Source organism: Xenopus laevis, chromosome 8L, assembly GCF_017654675.1.
Source record: "Xenopus laevis strain J_2021 chromosome 8L, Xenopus_laevis_v10.1, whole genome shotgun sequence".
In the NCBI taxonomy this organism is placed as follows: Eukaryota; Metazoa; Chordata; class Amphibia; order Anura; family Pipidae; genus Xenopus; species Xenopus laevis.
This window is the reverse complement of record NC_054385.1, coordinates 66,509,959-66,537,305: the sequence shown is the minus strand read 5'-3', so window position 1 is coordinate 66,537,305 and position 27,347 is coordinate 66,509,959. Positions and strand designations below refer to the sequence as shown.

General features: G+C 38.4%; 2 protein-coding genes across 2 annotated transcripts in view; both read left to right on the top strand.

Annotated features, from left to right (window-relative positions):
• The window catches only part of msh5.L (mutS homolog 5 L homeolog), a 56,958-nt gene extending 50,191 nt beyond the window's left edge, over window positions 1–6,767 (top strand). Inside the window, exons 22-25 of the mRNA XM_041572895.1 lie at window positions 386–529; window positions 1,659–1,796; window positions 4,190–4,263; window positions 6,569–6,767. Of these exons, the coding sequence (XP_041428829.1) occupies window positions 386–529; window positions 1,659–1,796; window positions 4,190–4,263; window positions 6,569–6,680 (468 nt within the window). The 3' untranslated portion in view covers window positions 6,681–6,767. The remainder of the gene's footprint in view (window positions 1–385; window positions 530–1,658; window positions 1,797–4,189; window positions 4,264–6,568) is intronic.
• Window positions 6,768–10,318: 3,551 nt separating this feature from the next.
• LOC108698571 (suppressor APC domain-containing protein 2) lies at window positions 10,319–27,085 on the top strand. The gene is made up of 6 exons (XM_041572894.1): window positions 10,319–11,418; window positions 13,765–13,886; window positions 24,194–24,328; window positions 24,881–24,985; window positions 25,188–25,268; window positions 26,376–27,085. The coding sequence occupies exons 1-6, from the start codon at window positions 11,067–11,069 to the stop codon at window positions 26,478–26,480; spliced, it is 900 nt and encodes a 299-aa protein (XP_041428828.1). The 5' UTR covers window positions 10,319–11,066; the 3' UTR covers window positions 26,481–27,085.
• Window positions 27,086–27,347: the final 262 nt, after the last annotated feature.

The following is a 27,347-nucleotide window of genomic DNA, read 5'->3' as shown; positions in this document are numbered from 1 at the left end:
AAACAAATGGATCTTTCACTGATATGCCCACAGTAAGCTGAGTTAGTATTGTACTCAATTGATGATCAGATCATAATTGGAGCTATGTAGGTCATCGAGATGTGAGTTGCATCAATGCACAGATGCAGCCCTCAAAACAATGACAAATTCAAACTTTTCCGATAGTTATCCGAAGGACCAAGTCAGCAGCTTTTATTGTCATGTGCATGGCCACCGTTACTCTACAGGGTAATGTGGCCAGTGCACATGTAGATTACCTCAATTTTAACAAGAATGTACATGCTATTTACAGTATAATAAAGACTGAATTCTATTTTTGTAGCCAGGAACCATTTAATGCAGTTATTGTCTGTCACTGGATTAATTTGCACCTAAATGTTTTTAGGTGGATGGCCTCTCTCTGTTAGCTGCTGTCCTCAGGCACTGGATAAATATGGGATGTCAGTGTCCTCATATTTTTGTGGCCACCAATTTCCATAGTTTGGTAAAACTTAAGATACTGCCTGACAGCCCAATTTTACAATATCAGGTAAGATTTATAGAAATAAGTAAACTGACCTTTTCTTGGAGGCACGTTTAATGCCTATTTTGTAAAACAAGGGAAGAAGTATTTTTTCCCCATTAAAGCAAACTTGGCAGCAGTTTTAGTTTTTGAGAATGATACCAATTATTATGTGTTTATATAGTACCAACACAATTTAGCCGTGATTTGCAGAGATTATACATTATTCAAATCAGTCCCTGCCCAGTGGAGCTTACACTCTGTGGTCCCTATCACATTCACACACACTGAGGTCAGTTTTGTCATGTGCTAATTAATCCGCCTGTATGTTTTTGGAGTGTGGAAGGAATCCGGCATACACAGAGGGATACCCATGCAGACATGGTAAGAACATACAAACTCCTTTGAAGGGCTCAGGACCCCAGTGCTGCTCAACAAAATACTTGTAATATACAGTAGTATTCCAGGATTCCACCTCAACATATCCTGTATATGGATACATAAATTATTATGGATATGATATCTCCATATAACTTCAATATTACATAGAGATAATATTTAATGTTCTGTATGTCTCAGAATCCCAGCACCCGCTGAGGCTGCTTAATGTGTCTGATTAGTTGAGAAACAGAAAAGTGTTTTTGCTGAGTTCAGCTCTATGAAAATGTAAAAAACCGTGAGTTTTATTTCTCGCTATTTTATAGCCAAATGAGACTAATTTTATTCTCATGCTATTATTGTTTTCCCTTTCAAATTGTCATCAGCATGTTGGAGTTTCCCATTAGTTTTCCCAGGTGGCAATCTGAGCATTTCATGCAAATGCTATGTCCATTGATTTGACTGGTTTTCACTGTCTTGGTAAATGCATCTTTTGCAAATGTAAAAAACTTAAGCTGTGGGGAAAATACATTTTGCTGGTGATAATTCTGAAGAAATATTCTCGATTAGTGAACGTGTCCCTTATTGTATGACAACAAACAAATGTGGCAGTAGGGGGTTGCAGTTGTTACTCATAAGACCACAATAATACATACACTATTTGGTTTGGATACAGGATCTAATGTGAAACAGTCATAGGGATGATTATTTTAATTCACTGCATGTATAACTGTCCCTTCTTGTTGCTAGTGACATTATTACTTTTTTTGCTCTGCAGACTTTAGAGTGGTGTCTGGATGGAGAGGAGCTAGTTTTCTTTTACCAGATGAAGGATGGTGTCTCTGAAGCTAGCCAGGCAGCTAAAGTTGCAGCCCTGGCAGGTTTGCCTGCAGGTATTATCAAAAGAGCAATAGAGGTAAGTCTGACTTCTGGCCCCGACTCTTGTAAAATAGAACTTGTACATGTTTTATTGATCAATAATAGGGATGCACCAAATCCACTGTATTGGATTCGGCCAAACCCCCGAATCCTTCACGAAAGATTAGGCCGAATACTGAACCGAATCTCGGGTGGGAAGGGGAAAACATTGTATACTTCCTTGTTTTGTGAAAAAAGTCACCCGATTTCCCTTCCCACCCCCTAATTTGCATATGTAAATTAGGATTCAGATTCGGTTCGGCCGGGCAAAAGGATTCGGCCGAATCCTGATGAAAAAGGTAGAATCCTGGCCAATAACAATGTTATGCTGCTTAATATACTTTTTTAATTTAAAAAGCTGGTGGAAGCAAGCAGGGCTGGATTTTGACTGCGGCCACCCCTAGGCCATGCAGTCCAAGCAACCGACCATGGCCCGGCCATGCGGTCCTAAAGCCAGCACCCGCAACACCCCTTGCGAGCACACCCGCCGGAGCACTGGGGAACTGTGCATCCCCAGTGCTCTAAGCAAGCGGCTGAGCGGCATGCCGCCCCTAATAGTTTTTCACCCTAGGCCTTGGCCTTTGTGGCCTTGCCACAAATCCAGGCCTGAAAGCAAGTAATTAAGGTAATTAAAGGGACTATATTAATGCTCTTATAAGCATCTTGGAACTAATTAATCCATATTATTTTATTATGAATTGTTTTTATTAATGATTTGGGGTGGCATATGTTAAGGCATACTAAATGAATTTAAAGTCTAAAACAGAGAAAGCACATTTACTATGCAAAGCCTATATATTAATAATACAAATCTTTCAGCTTATACGTGTCAGGAGTATTACACTTGTGAAAGAAATGACCACAGTTGTGGGAAGACTACTAAACAACTTATCTGCCCTTGTGTTGGTAAATGGTGTTTAACATCTTCACAGCCAAGCATTAGGATCCTGGCAGCTAATATAAAAGACAAGGCTAAATAGCAAGAATAGTAACAATAAAGTATTATTCAAGTGCTTTTTAAGCATCTGTTCACACGGAGTTGACCATTTAAGTTATCTATGCTTTAATTGTTTTTATGATATGTTAACATAACCTGTACTGTTCCTTAAAGGGGTAGTTAATTGCCTTTTACTTCTAAATCTTTCCAGCTTTTAAATGGGCGTCGCTGACCCCATCTAAAAAGCAAATACTATGTAAGACTACAAATGTATTGTTATTGCTACTTTTTATTATTCATCTTTCTATCCAGGCCCTCTCCTATTCATATTCCAGTCTCTTATTCACATTGATGCATGGTTGCTAGAGGAGTTTGAACCTTAGCAACCAGATTACTGAAACTGCAAACTGGAGAGCTGCTGAATAAAAAGCTAAATAACTTGAAAACCTTAAATAGAAAAAAATGAAAACCAATTGTAAATTGTCTCAGAATATCATTGTCTACATCATTAATTTAAAGGTGAACAACCACTTTAAGGGGCCCATTTATTAGATCTCAAATTTATCTGGTCAAGTTTTTAAAGGGGAAAACTCATATTTTTCAAGAAAAAACATGACATTGCGATCTGCGCTGGATAATCCATTAAATTCAGGTTTTAGTCTGATAATCCAATAAAGTCAAGTCTTCGCAGTGACAATTTCATAAGGTGGCATTCGGAGTATCAATCATACAATTCAAATTGATGCTCGATTTTGTCGCAGTGTTTTCTCTCTTTGACTTTTTCAAGAAAAATTATTGATAAATGAGTTTAGTTCGTGGATGCCAATTTGGTCGATTTTGTTTTAATGAAAAACTGAGATTAATTTGAGTTTTTGTAAATAACCCAATGTGCTTCAATTTAAAATTCCTGTTGTGTAATCCATATGTTTATTGGCTTTCTGCAGAGTCATCTGCCCATGAGACCAAAGCAGGCAGACTGAAGTGCTAAATATGTTGAAGCATTTGTTTTTGTTTTTCAATTCATGACTAATTATAGCAAATATTGGGCTACATTCAATTCAGTGAAAAAAAGGTTTATCACGGTAAAACACATGGACAAGATTCAGTTTGAGATGCCATTCAATTCAGTAAAATGTATCTCACCGTTTATCACATGAACACTCAATTAAAGTCTATGAGAAAAAAACAGAAACTGAATTTGGAGAAAAGTCTTTTCTTCACTAATTGCTTGTCCCTGACAAGTGATAAACCATGAGATAACTTTTTCTCAGTTGAATCTGGCCCATTGTGTTATAGGGGGCTTGCATCTTCAAGTTCAGTTGACATATCAGAACATTAGAACTTCCTAATAAAAATTCCCTTTGTTAAATAAATACCACTTAATTTACTTGTGTCACCTTATAAAATAACCTACTGTAGATTATATTCAGATTCTTGCCTTTTGCCCCATACAGGTTTCAGAATTGTTCCGGACTGGACAAGCCATTCAGTGCCTAAATCAAACGAAGATGGACAAAAAAATGGAAAAGTGAGAATATAAAGACTGGGATTAATTTCCTTGTTCTGGATGTGTTGAATTATTTGTCCTGAAACAATTTGTCCGTTTCTAATCTACAATCTAATGTAATCTACAAGTAGCTCTAAAATTAGGGCTATACTTGCCACCATGGCCAATGTCCATCAATTCTTTATTGTCCAGTGAATCTAAGTGAATGTCATGAATTATTCATAGAAGGGTTGTATAAGCTATAAAAAAAACGATTCTTCTTTACAGGGAAGGGAAAAGGGAAGACCTTTCACATATCACATACATCACACAATGCCAAGAACAGGATGACCTGTCTATAGTGTCTTTCCACTTAAAGGGATACTTTCATAGGAAATATATGTTAGTTTTTTTTAAAACGCATCAGTTAATAGTGCTGCTCCAGCAAAATTCTGCACTGAAATTCATGTCTCAAAAGAGCAAACAGATTTTTTTAATTTAATTTTGAAATTTGACATGGGGCTAGACATATTGTATGTTTCCCAGCTGCCCCAAATCATGTGACTTGTGCTCTGATAAACTTCAGTCACACTTTACTGCTGTACTGCAAATTGGAGTGATATCACCCCTCCCTCCCCCTCCAGCAGCCTAGCAACAGAACATTTGTAATGTAACCAGATAGCAACTCCCTAACTCAAGATAACAGCTGCCTGGTAGATCTAAGAACAGAACTCAATAGTAAAATCCAGGTCCCATTGTGACACATTCAGTTACATTGAGTAGGAGAAACAACAGCCTGTCAGAAAGCAGTTCCATTCTAAAGTGCTGGCTCTTTCTGAAAGCACATGACCAGGCAAAATTAACCTAAGATGGCTGCCTACACACCAATAATACAACTAAAAAAATACACTTGCTGGTTCAGGAATGAAATTTTATATTGTAGTGAATTATTTGCAGTGTAAACAGTATAATTTAGAAATAAAAAATACATCATAAAAATCATGACAGAATCCCTTTAAATAAAACAAGCCCTTCTACGAGGATCCTCTGACACCCTTACTTCTCTCACAGCTTTCCTCTCACAAAGCCTCCAGTGCCACTGTCATATGAAAATACACTAGCAGAGTACCATTAACTGTTGAGGGGCCTCTTCTCCTTTTTAACTGTTCACCTATTTTCTCAGTCATGTCCAAATACAGTGTTCAAGCTTCTCCCAGCTGTCTCATTACAGCCTGCAGGTTCCCAATTAACCTACACCTGAATGCTTAGTTTCTACCAACTACCTCCTTGTCGGGCCAAAGACTGACCTAACCAGCTACCTAACAACCTCTTAGGTGCTTTTGATACATTATGCTCCTACTTTCCCTAGTCCTAGCTAGGCACAGCATTTCTTGCGATTTGGCTCAGCTACTTGTCTTGCTATCAGGTTAAAAGAAAGTGCCTAGGTTGTGCACTTCATTATAAGGCTCTTGTAGGGGAATATCCCTGCATGTAAACCTTAATGGTTGGTGCCACCTGCTAGCTGAACTAAATATTACCCAACCATTTACACTTCCAAAATTTCACCCACTTACACACTGTCAATGGTAAATTGTCTAGTAGTGTAATTGTTCTCACACTTCATTGAAGTGTTCCTGAAACTGAGAGGTCAACCTCACTTGTGAGAAATGTTTATAATCCTGGTGAGGCTTGATTGGACTCTCAGGCCCTTATACTGGGGCAGTAGCTGCTTCTATTTTTTTGTAAACAATTTCTGATTTTATATTCAAATAGTATATTCTTTCACATTCTGAAAAGGCTTGTTTATGGACAGCATTTTTTAATAACTTTCCTGGCCATTGTTTAGAAGGAACACATGGCACAATTACCATTTTACTGGCAGACTTGCACAACATTGGTTTTAGGGATTATGCAATAATACATTGTTTAATGTTTAGATAAGTGCTATTGAGCAAGATTGATTAAAGTTTTAATTATTATTTTATTATCTTGTCTAGTGTTCATGTGCTCTGTTATGGTAATGTGTAAAGTGTTCTTCTTTAGCATCTAAAAGTGGTTTATCACCTAGTTCTATAAACTTGTATAAATCTTTCCATGTCGCAGTTGTTATCATACTGTAGACACAGAAATGTATGTTACTTGTAATTCTCTTAACCATTCAGATGTCTAACGTTAAATGCTGTGGTATATGATCACTTTGTAATATTTTGTTTTCAGCTCCACTTTCTTTACATTAATTTGTGACATGGAGCTTAGCTAGTTCAGTTATTATTCTATGTTTAGGCATGTCACAATTCTATTAGTCCTTCCTACTGTGCATGAAATCTAGTTTTCTTTCTGTTCTCAGGTGCCAGGATCTGGTATCTCGTTTCCTCGGTCTAGACCTTGACGATCCCCAGCTTGATGTGGAGAAATTTATGGCAAGTGAAGTCCTACCCTTGTCTTCATCAGTTTTATAAACTTCATTACTATGAAACCTTGTTCTTTCTGCATCTTTTGTTGCTTGTACTGGCTTCAAATGAGATGTCAAAATAAACAAAATGTTAATGACTATAATGGTTTTCAGGGTAACTCTGTTTTTTCAATGATTTAACACACATTTTCTACTTAACTGATCCTTTACAAATACACATATTATTATTATTAGGTCATTTTGCTTTATTATAGGAACAACACTTTACCCCCGACAAGCGTATTGTACATTTGGCTGATGGTAACTAATCCCAGCCCTGCTGACTTTGCTGGCCCACTTTATACCCTATTGTGTGACAGATTTGCAGCACTGAACTCACTATGCACTTTACAGAGAAATACTGTATATTTCTTTGCTTGAGCAATCAAAAAGCAGTCCAAATTACTTTCTCTTCTTTAGCAAGATGACAACTTTACTGTCTGTACAACGGGAGGCAGTCCTCTTATTTCCAAAGGTGCAGGTTTGTACATAACTGCACAGTAGCACAGGTGGCACAGTTCTACTGACAGGTCCATTTGTGATGTTGATTGATTCTTCTATGTTGTAAGAATATCCAGAAACATACACTTGTAGGGTGGAATGATAACACGGTTGGGAACTACTTCATTACTGTATCATGAAAACTGTGGTTACAGAGGAATTATTGTAGAAATGTAAAGAATTCCCACGCAGATGGAATATAACGTGGGTGTGTACTCTCTAGTACAGGTGTGGTCATAATAAAAGTCAATTACAAGGGGTTTAAAAATATGAATGTGCTGTGTAGACCATCCAGTCTTTAAATCTGGCCTTGAATATTGCTTCTAATGAAAATGTTTTAAGATGTTACATTGTGTTATATTCAGTGAAATGTTTAAAACATTTTCACTGCCATGAATACACTAGAGACATGGATATCCTGTAAATTATATAGTGAATAAAGTACCCCGTCTTGTAAAATATAAGGATATTATAAATTACCGAGGAGTTTCATGACCATATAACAACACAAGGCCGAAGGCCGAGTGTTTTTATACAGGTCATGGAACTCCGAGGTAACTTCCAATATCCTCATATTTTGCAACTGGGGGTACTTTATTTATTATAATACGCGAGTTTTAGGGAGTCATGTGACTCAGAACTCAGCGTTTATAACTGATGACATCAGAACTCCCCGTTTATAAGGATATAATTTACAAGATATTCATGGCTTTTGTGTATTATGTCCTTATAATACACAAAAGCCATGAATATCTTGTCAATTCTATCCATATAAACGGTGAGTACTGATGTCATCAGTTATAAACGCTGAGTAGTGATGTCATTTCTGTCACAAGACTCACTGAAACTTGTGTATTATAATAAATAAAGTACCCCCTGTTACAAAATATGAGGATATTAGAAGTCACCATGGAGTTCCATAACCTGTATATGGTCATGGAACTCCTCTGTACAGGGCTGGAACTAGGGGTAGGCAGAGTAGGCAAGTGCCTAGGGCACAAAGCTTCTTCTATCCCCTAGTCCGGTCCCTGGTCGCAGATGTACCGGCGTGTGCGTGCGCACTGTTCCCTTGCATCTTTTCTGCTCATGCGCAATTCCGTCTTTTTTGCGCATGCGCGCATTTGGTTCTTTTGCACATTTCACGCATGCGCGTCGGTGGGCGTTATGCTTGGCCAGGCTGCCTAGGGCGTCTGACCGGGTTGGCCCTGCACTGCCTCTGTAACTTATAATATCCTTATAGCTTATAAGAGGGGGTACATTATACACTATATGATATACTGTATATCCCCACTCAGAGATATTGGTGTCTACAGCTCAACAACACAATTAGGACACAGCCCTGTTTACCTCCAAACTTGGATCCCTGTTTAAGTTACAAACCAAAAATGCAATTTCTAACCTAAACCCAATATTAAGCAAATAAAGTACAATGCTTTTGCATGCTGCAGTGGGCCCAAGACTTTGTAGTCGTCCTTCTGGATTACAATAGATGCAATATCACTTACAGAGAATCCATCAGAATCCCAGCACAATTTGGAAGACCATGGGCGGGGGACATTTGTTTTTTTTTAACTTGTTTATTAATGATCTTGAGGTTTTTATTGTCAGTTCTGTCTATTTTTGCTAATGATACTAAATAGTATAAAAGTTCCAATCAGGGTTCTGTGTTACTGCTGGAAATAATTGCCCATTCTGTTGTGCCATATTGTATGAAGATTAAGGAACTGAACAATTAACTCTGCCGCAGGATGACCCGCAATTCAACTAATTTTACCTTTCTCATGCTGTTTTGTTTATATTTTTCTTGTTACTGTGTGATTAACACAATGTATGAACAATTAATTACTATTGCTGTTTTTTATGTGTACCTAGTAAGCAAGCCCCAGCCACAAACATCACCTGCTACAACCAACACAGAGAAAGTGAAAGTATTCGTTTTTGTGTTAAAGTAGCAATTTAGTGGTTGAATTTTCCCATTCTATATTGGGATTATATAATTAAAGGAAAACTATACCCCCCAAACAATGTAGGTCTCTATTAAAAGATACTGAGTAAAACAGCTCATATGTAAAACCCTGCTTCATGTAAATGAACCATTATCATAACAATATACTTTTCTAGTAGTATGTGCCATTGGGTAATCGTAAATAGAAAATTGCCATTTTAAAAAATAAGGGCCACCCCCTGAGATCGTAAGATTCACTGTACTCACATACAAACCACATGTAAGGTCACATGAGCCAATTAACAGACAGAGTTCTGCCTTTTGCTTCCTCACTTCTTCCTGTTACAGTTAGTGTTGTAGTATTTCTGGTCAGGTGATCTCTGAGGCAGCACAGATAGAGTCACGAAATGGTGGTTCAAGGCAAGAGATGTAAAAGGGCAATATTTATGTAAATATATATTCCAGTTTGGTAAGATTCTTTAATATGTCATTCAATTTGATATAAACTATCTGTTGCTTAAGTATTCATTTTGGGGGTATAGTTTTCCTTTAAGTGCAAGAGAGATGCCAGTAATCATTTCATAAAGCTCAATAGTCCTGACTGTGCAAAGCTGTGAAGTGCAGAAAATGATATACTCCCCCAAGTACATTATATATGAAGTCAGTACAGTGCATGCAGAGTCCATGGTCGGATTGTTAATGAGAAGCTTCACCCCTGACCCATGACAGCTGCCACAAAGGCTTTGTGTGAGTTTTCTCTCTTGCACCTGCATGTTACTAAAAACACTGCAAAGTATTTTGTGTGTAACTGTAACATGCAAAGCACATGAAATCCTGAGGTCATGGGGCAGGACCTCAGTGCAACAACCTATTATCTCTCACTTATTTGGCTCTCTGGTCTTTGTTTGTCTGTATTGTATTCTGTATTGTGATTGTTAACTTTGTTATCTGTGCACAAAACTTCCTTTGATTCAATATATATGTAAAATTGATAAACAAAAATATTTACATGAATACATTCATATATCTTTATATATTTAAAATAAGCACTGTTTGAGAAAAAGTGGTTGGTTATGCATGCTTGCTGAAAAACTGACAGGTGAAAGGACTGGAATGGCAATGTATGCGGGAGGAGGGCAAGGGAGACAAAGGGGAGAGGGGACACTGGGGGTGGAGTGGTGAGACAAAGGACCAAGAGAGCAGAACATCTCTGGTTCTTACTGCCCCAGTCCTTTATGTCTAAAGAGACATCACAGATGTGACAATGTTTCTTACCAGTGAAAGAGGAAAAGCATGCAACTGAGAGAGAAGCAGAGACTTAGCAAGAATCACAGAGAGATTATACATAGAGGGAGGGAAGAGAGAGACGGCTGCATACGAACCAAGAGACGGAAAGACATGAAAGGAAGAATGCGGGACAGCGTGTGAGACACTAGTGAGAGAGAGTTATTGGAGTGGAGAGACAGCAGCACAGAAGAGAGGGATACGAGCGAGGAGATTTGATAGAAAGGGAAAGTGGACAGTGTAAGTATAGAAAGAGAAAATATCACACAGAAAGGGGAGGGACAGAAAGTATGCCATAGGTGGAAAGCAACTGTAAAAGTCAAGTGAAATGAAAAACTAGTAGAAGAGATATCAAAAGAAACAGGGAAAATATTGGGAATATCTCAGCAGAAGTCAGTTAGACAATTGTAGGGTTAAATGAGAACTAGAATTCAGGGCATAGTCAGAATAATATTAGTGAGAGAGAAATGTTAGGTTGGCACAATGAATAGATGAGAAATAGGCAAAAAATTGCAATAGAGAATGCTAATATGCACTGCTCAGTAGCAGTAGTAGAGAGTTATCCATAACAGCATTTTACATATCTTTAGAAAATTCTGAAACATAGTAAGGGCAATAGGCACAGGAATCCAGATAGATAAAAGAGTAAGTAACAAGGTTATTATGAGCTCTCTGCTCCTTCCTTGTCCACCTGCTCCAACTCTTCCTTCTATGCCTTCCTCCTTCTCCACCTCAGTCCCATGTCCCTCTCTGCAATCCTGCCCATCTCGGGGATTCCTTCACAATCTTCGAATTTTGTACCGGATCCTGGAGGAGGAAGGGGGCGGACAGGTACATGTGCAGGACATTGAGAATTTGTGGGCAGGCCCCAGCATCCTTTCCTGTGTCCCCCAGGCATTAAGGGATGCCACAGCATCTAGTGGTGGCTACCTAAGCTTCCCTCGACTGGTGAGAGGTCTTACACAGGCACTAAGGGCAGGAGAATCCCAAGAGACAGACACAAGGAAAAAAAGAGGTGAGTCCGAGGGACAATTTTCTTTTGGGCTTTACTGCTAGTGAGAATTTATAATGCAATCAGTTATAAATTGTCTTAATTATATTACCCTTCATTTCACACTTGTTTTTTTTTATTGTCTTTTTTTCCAATAAGCTCTTGCTACTGTTTTCAGGCATTTTTATGAACTCAAACATTTTTGTTTGCATTGTGGCTCACTGTATTTCTGTCTCTTCAAACTGTTTAACCTACATGCCCGTTCTTTTACAGCTCTGTATTGTAACAAGCTTTAATCTGCACCATCTGTCTGTGAGTAATCTGCAGGCTAAAATAAATACTAGCGAGTTAAGGGAAGGAGAAAGAGGTAACCAAAAGGATTATTATTATCTTGCACAACACAGAGCACTTTCATTGGAACAAGCAATAATTTACTATGAATGCAAGCTAAATGCCAATATCAGTCACATTATTTTATTGCAAATAACTTGTATTATCTAAGGGATATGGCACATGGAACATTCTGTCACATGGAGTAGCGTGCAAATCACAAAACGCATCAATTGTTTTACACGTTTCTTCCTGCCTCACTCTGCCTGCTCTGCAGAATGGAATGCAAAAATCTGCAACTTTCCCATGAATACAGGGCTCCATGTAGCAGGACTGTAATCATGAGGAGGGGTGAGATGTACGTGGCTGTCACATTTTGCCCCCTCCCACCATGTATATCATTCAGGGTGAAATATACAGTTCAGTGCTAACTATATTCATGTGAAATAGTGGTCCACGTGTTGAGACAATCACAGTGCATTATGCACAGCAATCCCATAGTGCTCTGGGGATGCCCCTTTGTGCTCCAGCATTTGTGCTTGTAGAATTTGTAAATGAGGCCTTACATCTCTGTGGGAAGAGGTGACAGTAGGAGCATCTGTTCTCTTAGCTTAATAACAGCAGGGGTGAACATTAGTGATGAGCGTGTCAGGAAAAACTTGATGCACAACCATGAAAACCCTAACCCACAAAACTTTAACCCACACCTGACCCTAATTCACAATATGTTGCCACTGTAGGACCTGCACCCAATCCATACCGAGGCACCTTATCTTTAATTTTGTGCACACCTCTGGTTCCAAGACAGGGAATAGATGAAAGCAGTGTAGGAGTGTACTCCCCCAGTCTGACCTGCATCCAACCCTAAGCCGCAATGGTTGGACAAATTTCAAACCAAACCAACCCAAAAGGTGGTCAACCCGCTGGTCACTGTGGGTTTTGGGTCATCCCACACATCACTAGTCAACATATATCATGTACCATTAACCTTTGACTGTAACAGAGTGACAAGTCAAATCATTGTCATATAGTAAATAAACTTAATACTGGACCATTCTAGGGATTTTATAAGAACACGACCCTTAATATGCAGATTTTTTAGTAAAAGAAATTGAATAATAATGAAATTTCCCAATAATCTAGAGGGAATGATCATACAAGGCTCATTTATAAACAGTGGGCCCATTTGCACCTGGGCAGTAGCTCATGGTAACCAATCAGATGTTTGCTTTCATTGTTCAACCTGCAACTGACTGAAAAGGGCTAGTCACTGGTTGTCTGTTATGGGTTACTACCCATGTGCAAACGTGCCCAGTGCTATTAAATGAGCCTCAAATAGGGCTCATTTATAAGCACTGGGTAAATTTGCACCTGGGTTTAACCCATGATAACTAACTGAAAGTTTGCTTTTATTGTTCTGCCTACAGCTGGATGGAAAAATCTAACCTCTGATTGGTTGCTATGGGTTATTGCCTCGGTACACATTTGTCCACTATTTATAAATGAGCCCCACGTGCATTTTTACCATGTGCAACCCCAAGAGATCCAAATGGTTATATAGTTCTCTCTAATCTGAGTGCACATGGCTCTTATTAAATTAACTCTAGCCTTGGGATACTTGTTTTAGCAATTTACTTTGTAGTTTTAGTTCATCCATGAATTCTAGATGGCTCATATGACTGTGAAATGCCATGTATGCTGAACCCCGGTGAGAACTTTCACAATGAAGCTGAACAGATGTTGCTTTAGAAAATAAGAGCAGATGGAGGGAGTGAAAAATAAATTACTCAAAGGGTCACAGTATCAAGTCTCAACCTCCTTGTAAGAAAACCACTTTGGGAGGCCAGTGATTTGCCCATTTAAATCCCCCACAGATATAACTTTCTTTCTTAAGTGATCTCTTATGTAGATAGCACTGTGTTTGCCATCTATTCACTACCAACATGTTTTCATTACTATTGAAAGAAGGTTGACATATTATTTATAAAAATGTATGAAAGGCTTGGTATTATCTAATATGAACCCGTGCTCTTGTTCTAGGTATTAAAGGTGTCACGAGGTCCCACAGTATCAATAATGATGTTACCAACACCCTGCGACACATGCACCAGGAGCAGCGAGCACGCCGTCACACACTTACCAGTGCCATCGATTACAATACGGTATTAATAGCTGCAATGCAATTGGCTCTGTAGTACTGATAAAGCTAGATCTGGATTTGTATTACAATCTGGCTCATTCCATCTTCAGCATTCCTTTCGTGGATTACCACTGAAATTTGAATCATGTTGTTCTTGTTCAATCTGGACTAGCAATACACTTGATCACCTAATCACGTTTATAAATATTTATGGTTCTGGATTTTTATACATTTCAATATAAAACTGAACCTCTGCTATATACTATTAAATAATGCATATATTGTAGCTGCTTTATGTGATTACTTATTTTCTGCAGATTTTCAATTGCAGTATAGTTCCCTTTTTATCTCAGTTCCAATTCCAGACTGTATTAGTGAAAAACAATGTGCCAAGGGAATGTTTTCTGAATTGTCATATGAATTATGCCTATTGCCTGGGATGCAATATGCTTTTTGGGTTTGGAAATACCTGCATTTCTAGTAATTCTGTCCTTTCTGTGGTTCTGGATTCACCATCCATTATTCTGTCCCAGAAATCTTGATCCTTCTCTCTCCTGATTTCATAAATCTGATTCTTTTGATTTTGAGATACATTTGGGAAATGTCAGAATTTTTGGGGCATATATTTCTGATTCACATATTATAATTGCCTGGAACATTGTTATGTTGTCTTTGTCCCAGGCATCAGGGATGGGAACTGTTTAATATTTTCCACTAACAGAAAGTGTTACTAACAAAGCAGCCTCGTCTGGCACCTGCCTAGCACCACTTACTCCCCAAGCTACTGCCTTTTTGTTGTTTACGCCTCCATTATGCCATTTTATTTGCCTTTCCATGCTTTCTTTGCTGTTTTCTTACTCCGATTTTCCTCTGTACCTCAAGAGAGGGGTAATAAATGGATAAATAAAGGCAAAGTTTGATGGACAGGCTGTAAAAGAGGGATGAAGGAGGGGTGAGGGAGAGGGTGATTGAATGAGAGAGAAGAGGGAGTGTCAGTTCACATACCTTCTCTATTCACATGGGATTGCTGTTTGAGAGCAACAGGCAGACAAGTCAGTGCGGCTTTCCTAAGCGGGGAGAGACACATTAAAGGCAAACCACAATCAAGAGAAAAGAAATCAGCAAATCAGCAAAAACAGGTGGAGGGAGCATTAAACAGGCAGAGAGGTAGGGTACATTAAATGCAAGAGAGGAAGAGAAGGTCAAGGAGACAGTATCAAGAAAAGGACAGAGTATATTTTCACAACATAGAGGTAAGGTGGTACGACAATTGGGAATTCAGAGAGGAGGGACAGGTGAAGGCTGAAATCAAAGCCAGTATGTTCAGAAACCGGATACTATACGTGAGTGAATGAGAAAGACTGGAGCAGAAAAGGGACTGAACAGAGAGAGGGGTGGAGACACGAGGGTGGGAATATCTTAAAGTTTAAAAGCCTAATTAGACCCACCTATACATTCCCACAGGGAAGCCACATATACAGCCAAGAGTCAGTCGGTGACCTGCTCATAAGGATGAAGTGCATAGGTGTAAACAAGTGATATAACCAGCATAATAAGACAGACATTCGTATCAGACTGAACCTTCTCTACTGATACACATACATATATATTTATAAGCTGATTTGTTTGAACACATTGAACACATTTTTGCATTAACTTACAGAAACTGAGAAACATGGCAACACACTTGACAGAGAAATTTAAACAGACACATACACATTTATAAATGAGAAGACATTCATAAATACATGAATCATATGCGGACACAAATATACCTAGTTTTCCCACATGCTCCATGGCTGTAGAAGCAGCTTACACCATTCTCATCCTCCCCCTGCAAAGCAGCAGAGAGGCCTTGACTTTCTACTTATGGGTGAGTCCCTAGTTATAAGAATTCCTTTTCTGTATCTGTTTATTTTGCAACTATCTGATAACTTTATTGGCTATATCTTTATCCCTCATATAGTATGTCTGGATCTTGTCCGTGCATAGTTTGCTTTCTTTCTCTTTATTTTACCTGGTGTCCTTTTTTTTTTTTACTGTATATCACATTGGGGTTCATTTAAAAACACTAGCCAAATTTGCACCTGAGCAGTAACCCATGGCAACCAATCCAATCCACTGCTACCAAACCAACTGTTTGCTTTAATAATTTTACCTGCAGATGTCTGAAAAAAGCTAATCACTGATTGGTTGCTAAAGGTTCCTGCCCAGGTGCAAATGTGTCTTTCTGTAGTGTACCCCTTTCTCACAGTGAGGTACAGATATAAAAACTGACAAGGTTCCCTGCATTTTATATGTCAGGTGTGGGGTGAGTACAGTTATGGGATCCATTATCTGGAAACCCATTATACAGAAGTATCCAAAAGGAAAGCCATCTCCAGTAGACTCCTTTTTTTAGCAAATTATTGTACTTTGTAAAAGTGATTTCCTTCTTGGGGTGCTTGATATTGGTGTACATGCGCATCAAGTACTCTAGGACAAGGTTTTACAGTATAAGAAGGAGAGACTTGCCAGAAGATCTTGAAAGTTATATTTTTGGGCCATAGAAAGCAGCCCATCTATCCTATGCCCCCTAAATATTAAAACTAAGCATTGTTTATCAAGGCTTTTTTTTTAACTCATGCCATATACTCTACCGATACTATTATAGCAGGATTTCCTGCTAAATACCTTTTAAACATTAGAGAATATTGATTAATGCAATTTAGTTACCATCAAGTGAAATGTATTTTATTATTATTATTGAGAAAAATCAATAATTAAAAAAAAAAAAATTGTAAACATAAGGGATCTCATACCTGTACTAGCATAATTATATTGCTTTATATTCACTTCTAACTAATAAGCCTGCTATGGCCAGAGAAAGGAAACCTCTATTTTAGAGAACACTGAACAATTAGGAAGCCATGTAGCAAACCTTAAAGAGGTTGTCCTCTTTTGGACTAATGAAGTCCTATACAATTGGTATAATTTTTGCAACTAAAATATATTTCAAAATATTTATGGTTAAAATGTTTGTTCTTTTGCTCGTCAGCAGTTTAGGCACCCCCTCAGCATTGGGCTGGGCAGAGATCACATGCACTGCCAGAGGGTGTGTGACCATCTAATATTTTTTGTGGGTTTTTTTTTTGTAAGCTCGCAATTGGATTGTGATTGTTAGGGCTTATTTACTGTAAATAGATACGAAGTCATAAAAAATTAATAGTACAGGGTCTGTATAGAAAGATAGCAATAAAACAAAAGAATAACAATAAAACTACAGCTTCACAATCTATGTGTTTGGTGCTGAAGTCTCACACAGACTACCACTACATGCTACCTTACTATGGATTACTATATTTAACCAATACTGTTACTTCTAGTACGTTGTTCCATGGGAAATGGGAAAAGGTTCAACAGAATTAAAAAAAAACACTATGAAAAACAGCATTTTTTCCAATGTATTTTACTGCTTTATGCCGAGACTGAGAAGTCATTAGGAGTTTTCCATAAAAGTGTTCCATACTGTTCTGGATTCAGTATTAACATTTCTTAGCAAATCTGTCCAATAGAGCTGAAAAGAACTGGTGTAGTTGGGCTTAGGTTAAAAAAAAAAGTACATAGACGTTATTTGAACTAAACAGTCATACAAGATTCCTCAGGCTGAGAGAAAAACGTGATAGTCTGCCGCTAACGAGAAAGAACTTTTTCCTGACTGACTTGCCAGAATCATTCAACCCCTCCCTCACAATGTTCCATGTTGAAGAGATGGATTCTGGAGCCCAGATTCTCTGGAATGCAGCTGCACTTCAGGTTTCAGAATCTAACATAACACAGGGAGGGTGGGGCTAAATGATTCTGCCAGCCTAAGGGAGGTGGGATAGAGATGGTAAATTGGTCCCTGTGAGTCACAGGCAGACAATCACTAACTGCACATCACTCAAAATGGGAAATGCAGCACAGTAAGCATATTCTCTGAAGAGTGTCTCACTACCTCTGCTATGGAGCATAAGGCTGTCTAATCTCTCTGAATTATTAGGCAATTAACTGCCATTAAGGCCATCATGGCCGGCAGGACAGCAGGAAAAAACCTGGTGGGGCCCCCGCCCTCATGGGCTTCCGCTGACTCCCTCTCCCATTCGGCTGGCCCCCCAAAAAATGATGTGTGGCACTGGCCGATGGCGTTCTCGCATGCGTGCCGGTGTTTGCACATGCGCGCGGGGGCCCCAGAAGTTTGGAACCCAGTGGACCCCCAATGTTCCAGTCTGATCCTGCATCATCATACATGTTGTTAGATACTATAAATAGTTACTTCAGTCAGTCAGTCCCTGATGAACAAACAAAACACCTCTGAAATATAGGAAGAGTAAATTCATAAATAGGGAAGGAATCAAACACTGACCATGTCTGGAACTGATTCACCCATATAAGAAGGAACTAAATATCTAGGTGGTGACAAAATATAAAGAAAGTCTGTGTCCCTGGATTTGTCCTTGCATGTATCCAAATGATATCCCAGCATTGTGTCATCCCAAAAATGTTCCCAGTATGTACAATTGCCAATAACAAATGGTTAATTGTGTAATAAAAAGCAGAATCCAGCCATTGAATCTAGAATCAGAGTAAATCTCATGGGTCATGTCACTTTTTTTTCCAGAGCTATAATTATTAGTTACAGGAATATTAATTATTTGTTGAATAGTCACTCCATTTTGGCTCAATGTTTATTGAATGCCCTTTAGTGAACCACATACATATGCATACTGTATATAAACATTCCAAAAGGCATGCTCTCTCTTAATATAAGACACTAACTCGGATTCCAGGTTCTATGGAGAACACTTGTGCTAAATAAGAGATCACACTCATGGGAGTGTAAATCATAACCTTGTTTTCTTTTGATGTGTTGCAGTTTCCTCAGGGAGGGGCAAAGTGATGTAATGTAGACAAAGAAATAAGAGTTTGCAAATGCTGTGAGTGAGGTCTGCTACTTACTATTATTATTATTAACATGTATTTATATAGCACCAACATATTGCGTAGCACTGTTAAGTAAATGTGATTATACAACTAAATCACATGAATTATGTACATATGGAGTTACATACATCACAATCAATACCGGTACAAAAGGTGATGAAGGCCCTATGCAAAAGAGCATACACTCTTAAGGGAAGGGAGTAATACACAAGGTGTGGGAGTGGGCAAGATTGAATAAAGTGGGTGAGAAATGTGGTACTGTATGTGGTGTTGCATATGGTAGGTAAGCAGAGTGAGGGTAGGCTTCTCGAGAGAAGTGCGTTTTAAGAAATTTCTTGAAAACAGAAAGGTTGGGAGAAAGTCGGACAGACCGTGGGAGAAAGTTCCAGAGGAAAGTCTTGAATGCGAGCATGTGAGGAGGTAATGAGAGAAGAGTTGAGTAGCAGTTCAGTATAGGAGCGTAATAAGCGGTTGGGTGAGTATATAGAGATGAGTTCAGAGATGTAGGGTGGGGCAGAGTTATGAAGTGCTTTGAATGTCAGGGTCATTCATTTGAATTTGATTCTGAAAGGTAGCGGAAGCCAATCTAGGGATTGACAGAATGTCGAGGCAGAGGAGGAGCGGTTGCTGAGGTGTATGAGCCTCGTAGCAAAGTTCATTATGAACTGGAGAGGTGACTCTGGAGGGGAAGGCCAATTAAAAGAGCGTTACAGTAGTCTAGACGTGATATGACGAGAGAGTGAATAAGAATTTTGGCAGCATCTTGGGTGATAAATGATCGTATTTTGGATATGTTCCTTAGGTGGAAGTGACATGATTTAATAAGTGACTGGATATGAGGAGTGAATGACAGGGCAAAATCTAGGATAACCCCAAGGCACCGGGCCTGGGGAGAGGGGATGATAGTGGAATTGTTAGCTATGATGGATACTTCCGGGATGTTACTGGTGTTAGTTGGAGGAAAGAGAACCATTTCAGTTTTAGAGAGGTTTAATTTAAGGTAGCGTTGTGACATCCAGGTAGAGATAGCGGACAGGCAGGAGGAGACGCGAGTTAGGAGTTCTGGGTTGAGATCAGGAGATGAGAGATAGATCTGAGTATCGTCAGCATAGAGGTGGTAGTGGAAACCATACGAGTTGTTTAATTTGCCGAGGGAGGAAGTATAGAGGGAGAATAGTAATGGTCCCAGGACAGAGCCTTGAGGAACCCCAACAGAAAGAGGTAGGGGAGAAGATGTTACTCCGTTGTAGGAGACACTGAAGGAACGATTGGTGATGTAAGAAGAGAACCAGGACAAGGCTGTGTAACGAAGGCCAAGCGAATGGAGGGACTGGAGGAGGAGAGGGAGAACAAGCAGTATTAGTAGTGAGAAACAATTGTTGGCTTTAGCGGTTAAAAGGTCATTAGTTAGTCGAGTCAGGGCAGTGGAGTGTTGTGGCTTAAAACCAGATTGTAGGGGTCCAGCAGGTTATTGTCAGAGATGAATGAGGTTAACGTTTGTAGACTAGGCGCTCAAGTAGTTTAGAGATGAAAGGTAGCAGAGAGATAGGTCGGAGGTTGTCAAGATTGGAAGAATCAAGAGAGGGTTTTTTTCAGAATGGGGGTGACAAGAGTATGTTTTAGTTGAAAATGAAACAGTCCAATTGAGAGCAAAAGATTAAATAGGCTTTGATTAGACAAGGATTGGTATTGCGGAGAAGTTTTGAGGGAATTGGATCAAGCGGGCAGATGGTAAGGTGAGAAGAGGCCAAAAGCTTTGAGACTTCCTCATCAGTGACTGGGGTGAAGGAGCACAGGAGTGACTGAGGAGTGTCGAGGGAGGGTGGTGGAAGTCTAGGGGGTTGTGTAGTGTAATGTCCCTTCAATTTTGTTTTTGAAGTGCTCAGCAATATCTTGAGCAGAGACAGATGTGCATGTGCATATATACACAGATGTGCATATATACACTATATACAGTATACACTATATGGCCAAACGTATCTGAATGTTTGCCTGTCCAACATCTCATTTTCATACCAAGGGTATTAATGAATTGTCCTCCCTTTGTTGTAGAACATCTGCTACTATTCTGGGAAGGTTTCCCACTCAACTATGCAAAAATTATAATTAGGATTTACTTGCAATTAGCCATTAGTTAGATTGGGTGCTGATGATGAGACCTGGCTCACAGTCAGTGTTCCAATTCATGCCACAGGTGTTCAGCTTGGTAGGTTGGGGCTTTGTGCAAGTTTTTCCACTCCCATCTCAGGAAACCCATTCTGTATTGACCTCAATTTGTCATTATTGATGGCATTATTGATGTGAAATAAAAATTTTCCCAAACTGTGAAAAGTAGGAAGCACACATTTGTGAAGAATGTCATTAAAGCTGTAAAGGGGTGGTTTACCTTTAAGGAAACTTTTAATATGTCATAGAATGGCCAATTCTAAGCAACTTTTCAATTGTTCTTGTCTTTTATTTTGTATCTTTTTTTAAAATAATTTCCCTTCTTCTGATTCTTTCCAACTTTCAAATTGGGGTCTTTGACCCCATCTAAAAAACAAATGCCATGTAAGGCTACAAATGTATTGTTGTTGTTACTTTTTATTACTCATTGTTTTATTCAGGTCCTCTCCTATTAATATTTCAGTCTCTTATTCATATCAGTGCATGGTTGTTAGGGTAATTTGGACCCTAGCAACCAGATTGCTGATTTTGCAAACTGGAGAACTGCTGAATGAAACCCAAAAACCACAAATAATAAAAAATGAAAACCAATTGCAAATTGTCTCAGAATATCACTGTCTACATCAGGGGTGCCCAAAAGGTAGATCGGGATCTACCAGTAGACCTTTAGCTGGTGATCAGTAGATCTCTAGACATTGTCAACAAACAATTTGTCTAAATTACCCTCCTGTTTCATGCTTTTCATTCAGATAGATATTCTGTTAAGTAGAAGGCAAAGAAAGGGACCGCTACTGCTCACCGCTGCTCCTGGCCAGGTGCTCTGTCAAACAGTGTCCCAACTGCATACATCCAATGAACTCAGTACAAGCAGACGGCACTTCTGGGGTAGGATTTATTGTGGTTACTGCTGTAAAACCTTACGCGTTTCGGGAGTAAATCCCTTAATCATATGATTAAGGGATTTACTCCCGAAACGCGTAAGGTTTTACAGCAGTAACCCCAATAAATCCTACCCCAGAAGTGCCGTCTGCTTGTACTGAGTTCATTGGATATTCTGTTAAGGTTACATAAGAAATGGGTGTTTGTTAAATATAGCAATATAAATAATCTCATAAATCAATGTAATATTTAATTAATATGCTTTTATGGATGTTAATCATAATAGGACAACATCACTAAAAGTAGACCCCATATTAGTAAAGTATGGGCACTCCTGGTCTACATCATATTAAAAGTTATCTCAAAGGTGAACAAACCCTTTAACAGGACCAAATATGGTGCCCTGAGCTCCGCTGCACTACTTTGCAGGTTTAGGTCAGTGTTGCTGGACGGGACACTTAGGGGTAGATTTATCAAAGAGTGACGTTAGAGATCTCCACAGTCTGCAGAATGAAATACTGCCTCTCTCTCCATTCATTTCTATGGGATTTCTAAAGGTGTATTTATCAAAGGCTGATGATAAATAAGCTCAACAATAGATAAATACACCATTAAAAATCAAATCGAAAAGAATGGAGAGAGGTGGTATTTCCTAACATTGCTGCTGGAATTCAACAGTGAGTGTTTCCACTGAGGATGGTGCATTTTAGATAGAGTGCTAAGATGACTTTGTCTAAAAGTGTGTCTGATTATTTTTGGCCATTTATGTATATGAGTGCCAGCACTGCACATTCCACAACGCATAGCCTAAATTGCAGCACACACCAACCCCCTGTGTGATTCATGCACTAAAACTCAGTTTCAGATGGATGAAAACAAGGGAAAGGCAGGGAGAAGTGGTGCATCCATTTTCCACCCACCCCTAGTTCTGGCTCTGCAGGTGCCTGGTCATATAGTATACAACCTAAAGAAAAAACAGCACTCACTGGACCTGATAATACTATGTTTTGAGCAGTACAAAAACCTTTCTGGGTGAAGTATGTGGTGTGTCTGTATAAAATAAATAAAGGGTGCACACTATTCATTCATTATTAAAGCATTATGGTTGATGTTTCCATCCAGCTTCTAGGACCTTTATAGTGATCTTGACTGAAATATCGACAGATTAGATGCTGCTGCTGCACTGGCCATTTGACCTTTTTTTTTTTTTTTAGAAATGAGTGTGGATATATATATATATATATAGTAAATGAGCCTTGGGGCAGTTTTATCAAAGGTCAAAGTGAATTTTCGAATGGAAAAAATTAGAATTTCTAGGTTTTTTTGTGTACTTCGACTAGGGAATAGTCCAAATTCGATTCGAATTTGAAAAAATTCAAAAATTCGAAATCTATCATGTACTGTCTCTTTAAAAATTCGAGTTCGACCATATAAAACCTGCCGAATTGCTGTTTTAGCCTATGGGGGACCTCCTAGAACCCATTTGGAGTCAATTGGTGGACTTTGAAAAATCTAAGTTATTTTGGGGAAAAGCTTTGTTTCGAATTCGATCGAATGCGCTATTACTTCGATTCGTACGATTCTAATACAGCCGAAAACGATCCTATTCGATCGAAAACGGACCTATTCGACCAAAAAAAAAACCTTTGACTTAATTTCAGTTGGTCTTTTTGAATTTGAATTTCTACATTTTCTTATATTGTTTTTTCTTAAGTCAAAACCATGCTGTGGATATATAGAGCACAAAAAATCCTGCTGAATTAATGTGATAAATAAAAAGTAATTACAACAATCTTATACAAGTGCAGTATGTTTGCAGAAAACTCATATTAACCAAATATGAATAAAATAAACAGTGCCATCTTCAAAACTGACTTGTCATGTCCTGGTGTAGAAGCTTCACAAACTGGTACAACAGGACAAGTAAAACATAAAAGCTGAAAGTAGAAAGAAACTGGTGTATCCATATATTATGTTTGTCTATTCTGTGGGTGTTTGAATTTTCCCCAAACCACATAAATGTGCGAAGGGAGTATTGTGTGTCATTAACAATTTCTGTAGGAAGGTGTTTCCTTATATCCTTATTTAGTTTCCTTCCTCCAACTTCATATTGTCTCCCCTAGTTCTAACCAACTTCTACTGCTGGGAAATGTTTTTCCCTAAAATTGCCTTGATATAGTTAAATGTTTTCATCATTCCACTTCTCTCTCTTCTCTCTGTTATTGCCCATCTTTTCTCATTAACATTATAGGTTGATAGATGAACTCTCTGTAAATCCATGCAATTCTGAATCTCGGTGATAACCGTTAATATTTCTCACAGCTCCGTCGTATGAAAGAATTAGAGCAGGAGCGAGATGCTTTGCTGGATGGGCTACAATTAGTGGACAAAGCTCGGGAATGGTACAGAGACAAACTACGTGAAGCAGAACAGCACAAGAAACTACAGTGTGACATGGTAATACACACAGACTTTGACTTCTGCTTCACTTCTGGACAATTTAGTTACATTTGCATCATCCCTTCTGAAAAAGTATTACATAGTGATGGTGGAGGGAGCAATAGGTCCTGCAGTCGCTCTGTAGATGCAATGACAACCCCTCCTTAAAGGAGAAGGAAAGCTACGGAGGTGTCTTATTGCCAATAGATTAGCTGCAATAGTGCAAGCTAGAATGCTATATTTATTATGTAGAATGTTTTACCATACCTGAGTAAATAGCTCTAGAAGCTCTCTGTTTGTTTAGGATAGGAGCTACAGTATTAGCTTGGTGTGACATCACTTCCTGAGTCTCTCCCTGCTCACTTATAGCTCTGGGCTTAGATTATATTTATCTGGGATGAAAGCAAGATAAAGCTTATGAAAACACGAAAAAGAAAATGTATTTTGGTCTCAACCATGATCATTTTTGGTTATTAGTAATGTTGATGTGAAAAAAAAACACACACTCACCGCAGTTACTTTTTTTTCCTTTTTGTATGCTCTTCTTTTTTTTTTTATTCATTATCTTAGGACTTACCTACGGTGCCACCTCCACCGCTTCTTGGCTCTTCCCTGATGGTTCAAATCCAGGAAGTCAACAGATTTCTGAGTAAACTCATTTCTCCCCCAGAAAAGGTTAAAAGTTCTTGCATTATATTTTGTTTTCAGTTTTGTGTTTAAAAACAGATTTTCTAATTAAAGCTTTCAAAAATAAGATCCGATGTCTTAGAATATTATTTGATTAATAATTGTTTATTTGGATATTTTATTAACTGGGCATTCTGCTAAAGTTATTCTACACATTTTATGAAACTGCCTTTTTTTTGTGCTTCCATAGGTTTCACGAAGACATGATTGCACCACAGCAATGTGCGATACTCTCAACACCCTTAAATACCAAAATGAGCTTCTCAACAAGGTAAGTATATGGTAAATTGTAGGGCGCAACAAAGAAGACAACAGGGTGTACGAGATGGAGCAGACTTAAAGGGGCAGTATACCCCCTCTTTCACATGAGTTCAATGAACAGGGCTTGTTACAAATATACTTATATATATTGACATAATGTTTTAATCCAAAAAAAAAAAATCTATGGCTATGGTTTATCTTTCTTGAATTTTGGGGTTTACTTCCCCATTAATATGTACGCTTGCCTTGAAAATTCAAACATGTTTAAAATAATTTAACCTTAACTAGTAGGGTTTCAACTGGCTCCAGGTATACTGTTGTTCCTCTAGTCACATGGCCTATGTTTTACTTTTATATAGGGGTGGTCATAACTCATACAAAATGGATAAAAAAGTAACGGCGGTGAGTGTGTTTTTTACACCAACATTACTAATAACTTGTGCCAAAAATGTTCATGGTTGAGACCAAAATACATTTTCTTTTTCATGTTTTCAAGAGCTTTATCTTGGTTTCATCCCATATGAGTTATGACCACCCCTATACCTGTTTATTGTATCCTGGTGAAATATTGCTAAATGCACTATATATGGTCAGGTCAGTTGTTTTAATAAATCTCTGCATAATGATATATTTGGGTGTGATGCTTTTATTTAGAAATATGTAATATAGGGTTCAGCTTTGGTCGCAGTTACACAAAAAGAAAATATACCTGAACTGTGAGTGGTTCAAACAGTGGAAGCGGATTATGTTGATGGAGGACTTAAATTATGATGAAAGCCTGGCACATTTTGGTTTGTAGATATGAATAATGTTTATAATTATATAAGTCATCCGAGTCAGAATGGAAGTCACTCAAGGAAACGCCCTAAACAGTAACATGGTGTAATCCTTTGCCAATGAAGGAGATTAAAGCAATTTGTACATTATGGCTATTAAAGTTATGAATATCAACGCCTGCAGGAATTGGTAAATACTGAATCTCTGGATAGATTCATTAAGGGACTGGTAGCAGAATGCAGAGTTTGCCTTTGGGTCCATTAGAAGCTGTGGTGTTTGGGCAAGCTGGGAGACAGATTTTGTATTAGTACTGTAATAAAAAATACTTTTATTTATGCAGGAGCTTTCTATGCAGAGTGAACGTCTATGGAAGCTGCAGAGGGAGAATACAGCTTTATACAGGGAGCTTGAAGAACGGCATCCACCTCGAGCAACTTTTATATGACTTCTCCAGGCCACCGTCCTCATCATCATGAAACCAATTTGACTCTGAAATCTGCAAGGACATTAGCAAGTATGAATGTTGTAGGAGCAGTCGGGTGCAGTCATCACTTGCTGAACTAGGTACCTGCACAAATGACTAAACACATACCGAGTTCTGTTCACTGAAAATATAGTTGCAAAGCACAAAGAGATATGTGACACAAATATATTCCTATATATGATTAAACTACTACAAAATAATAAGGAATAACTTGAATTCTTGTTTTTCTGGGATCCTACAAGATTAACATGACAAGAGGATCAGTTATTTCTGGTCGATTCTTTATTTGCTGACCAGGGAACTTCAGAGCATCTCCTCCAGTGATCAGATTTGCAGAGTGCTTACCTACTTGGGTACCATAGACCTGCAGAACAATGTGACAGCAATAACTTCTTAATAACATTACAGTATATATATTATCTGTGCATTTTAACACTTTCAGAATAAGATATACAGTAGTTGCCTCTTGTGCTTATTGTATTGCATTTCTGATTACACAGGAGCTCTGATGTATATACTTGCTTGTCAATGTTTGCTGAATAATAAAAAGGTTTTTTTCTCAAGCACTTTAGTAGCAAGTCAGTTTGATTTGTTAATTTTATTATACTTACACAATACACCCCAAACAAAAATACATTGACACATGCAGAAACTAAAGAAACCGTGCATCTACCCTTAATGGCTAAACACTCTATAAAGGACTGGTTCAGACCATGTTTTTTATTTTAACACTAACGTATATGAGCCATGAGATGAAAGGAAATACAGTTGAACTTGTATCAATCAAAATGATTTCAAATTCATTTATTTTTTTCAGCCTTATCAGAA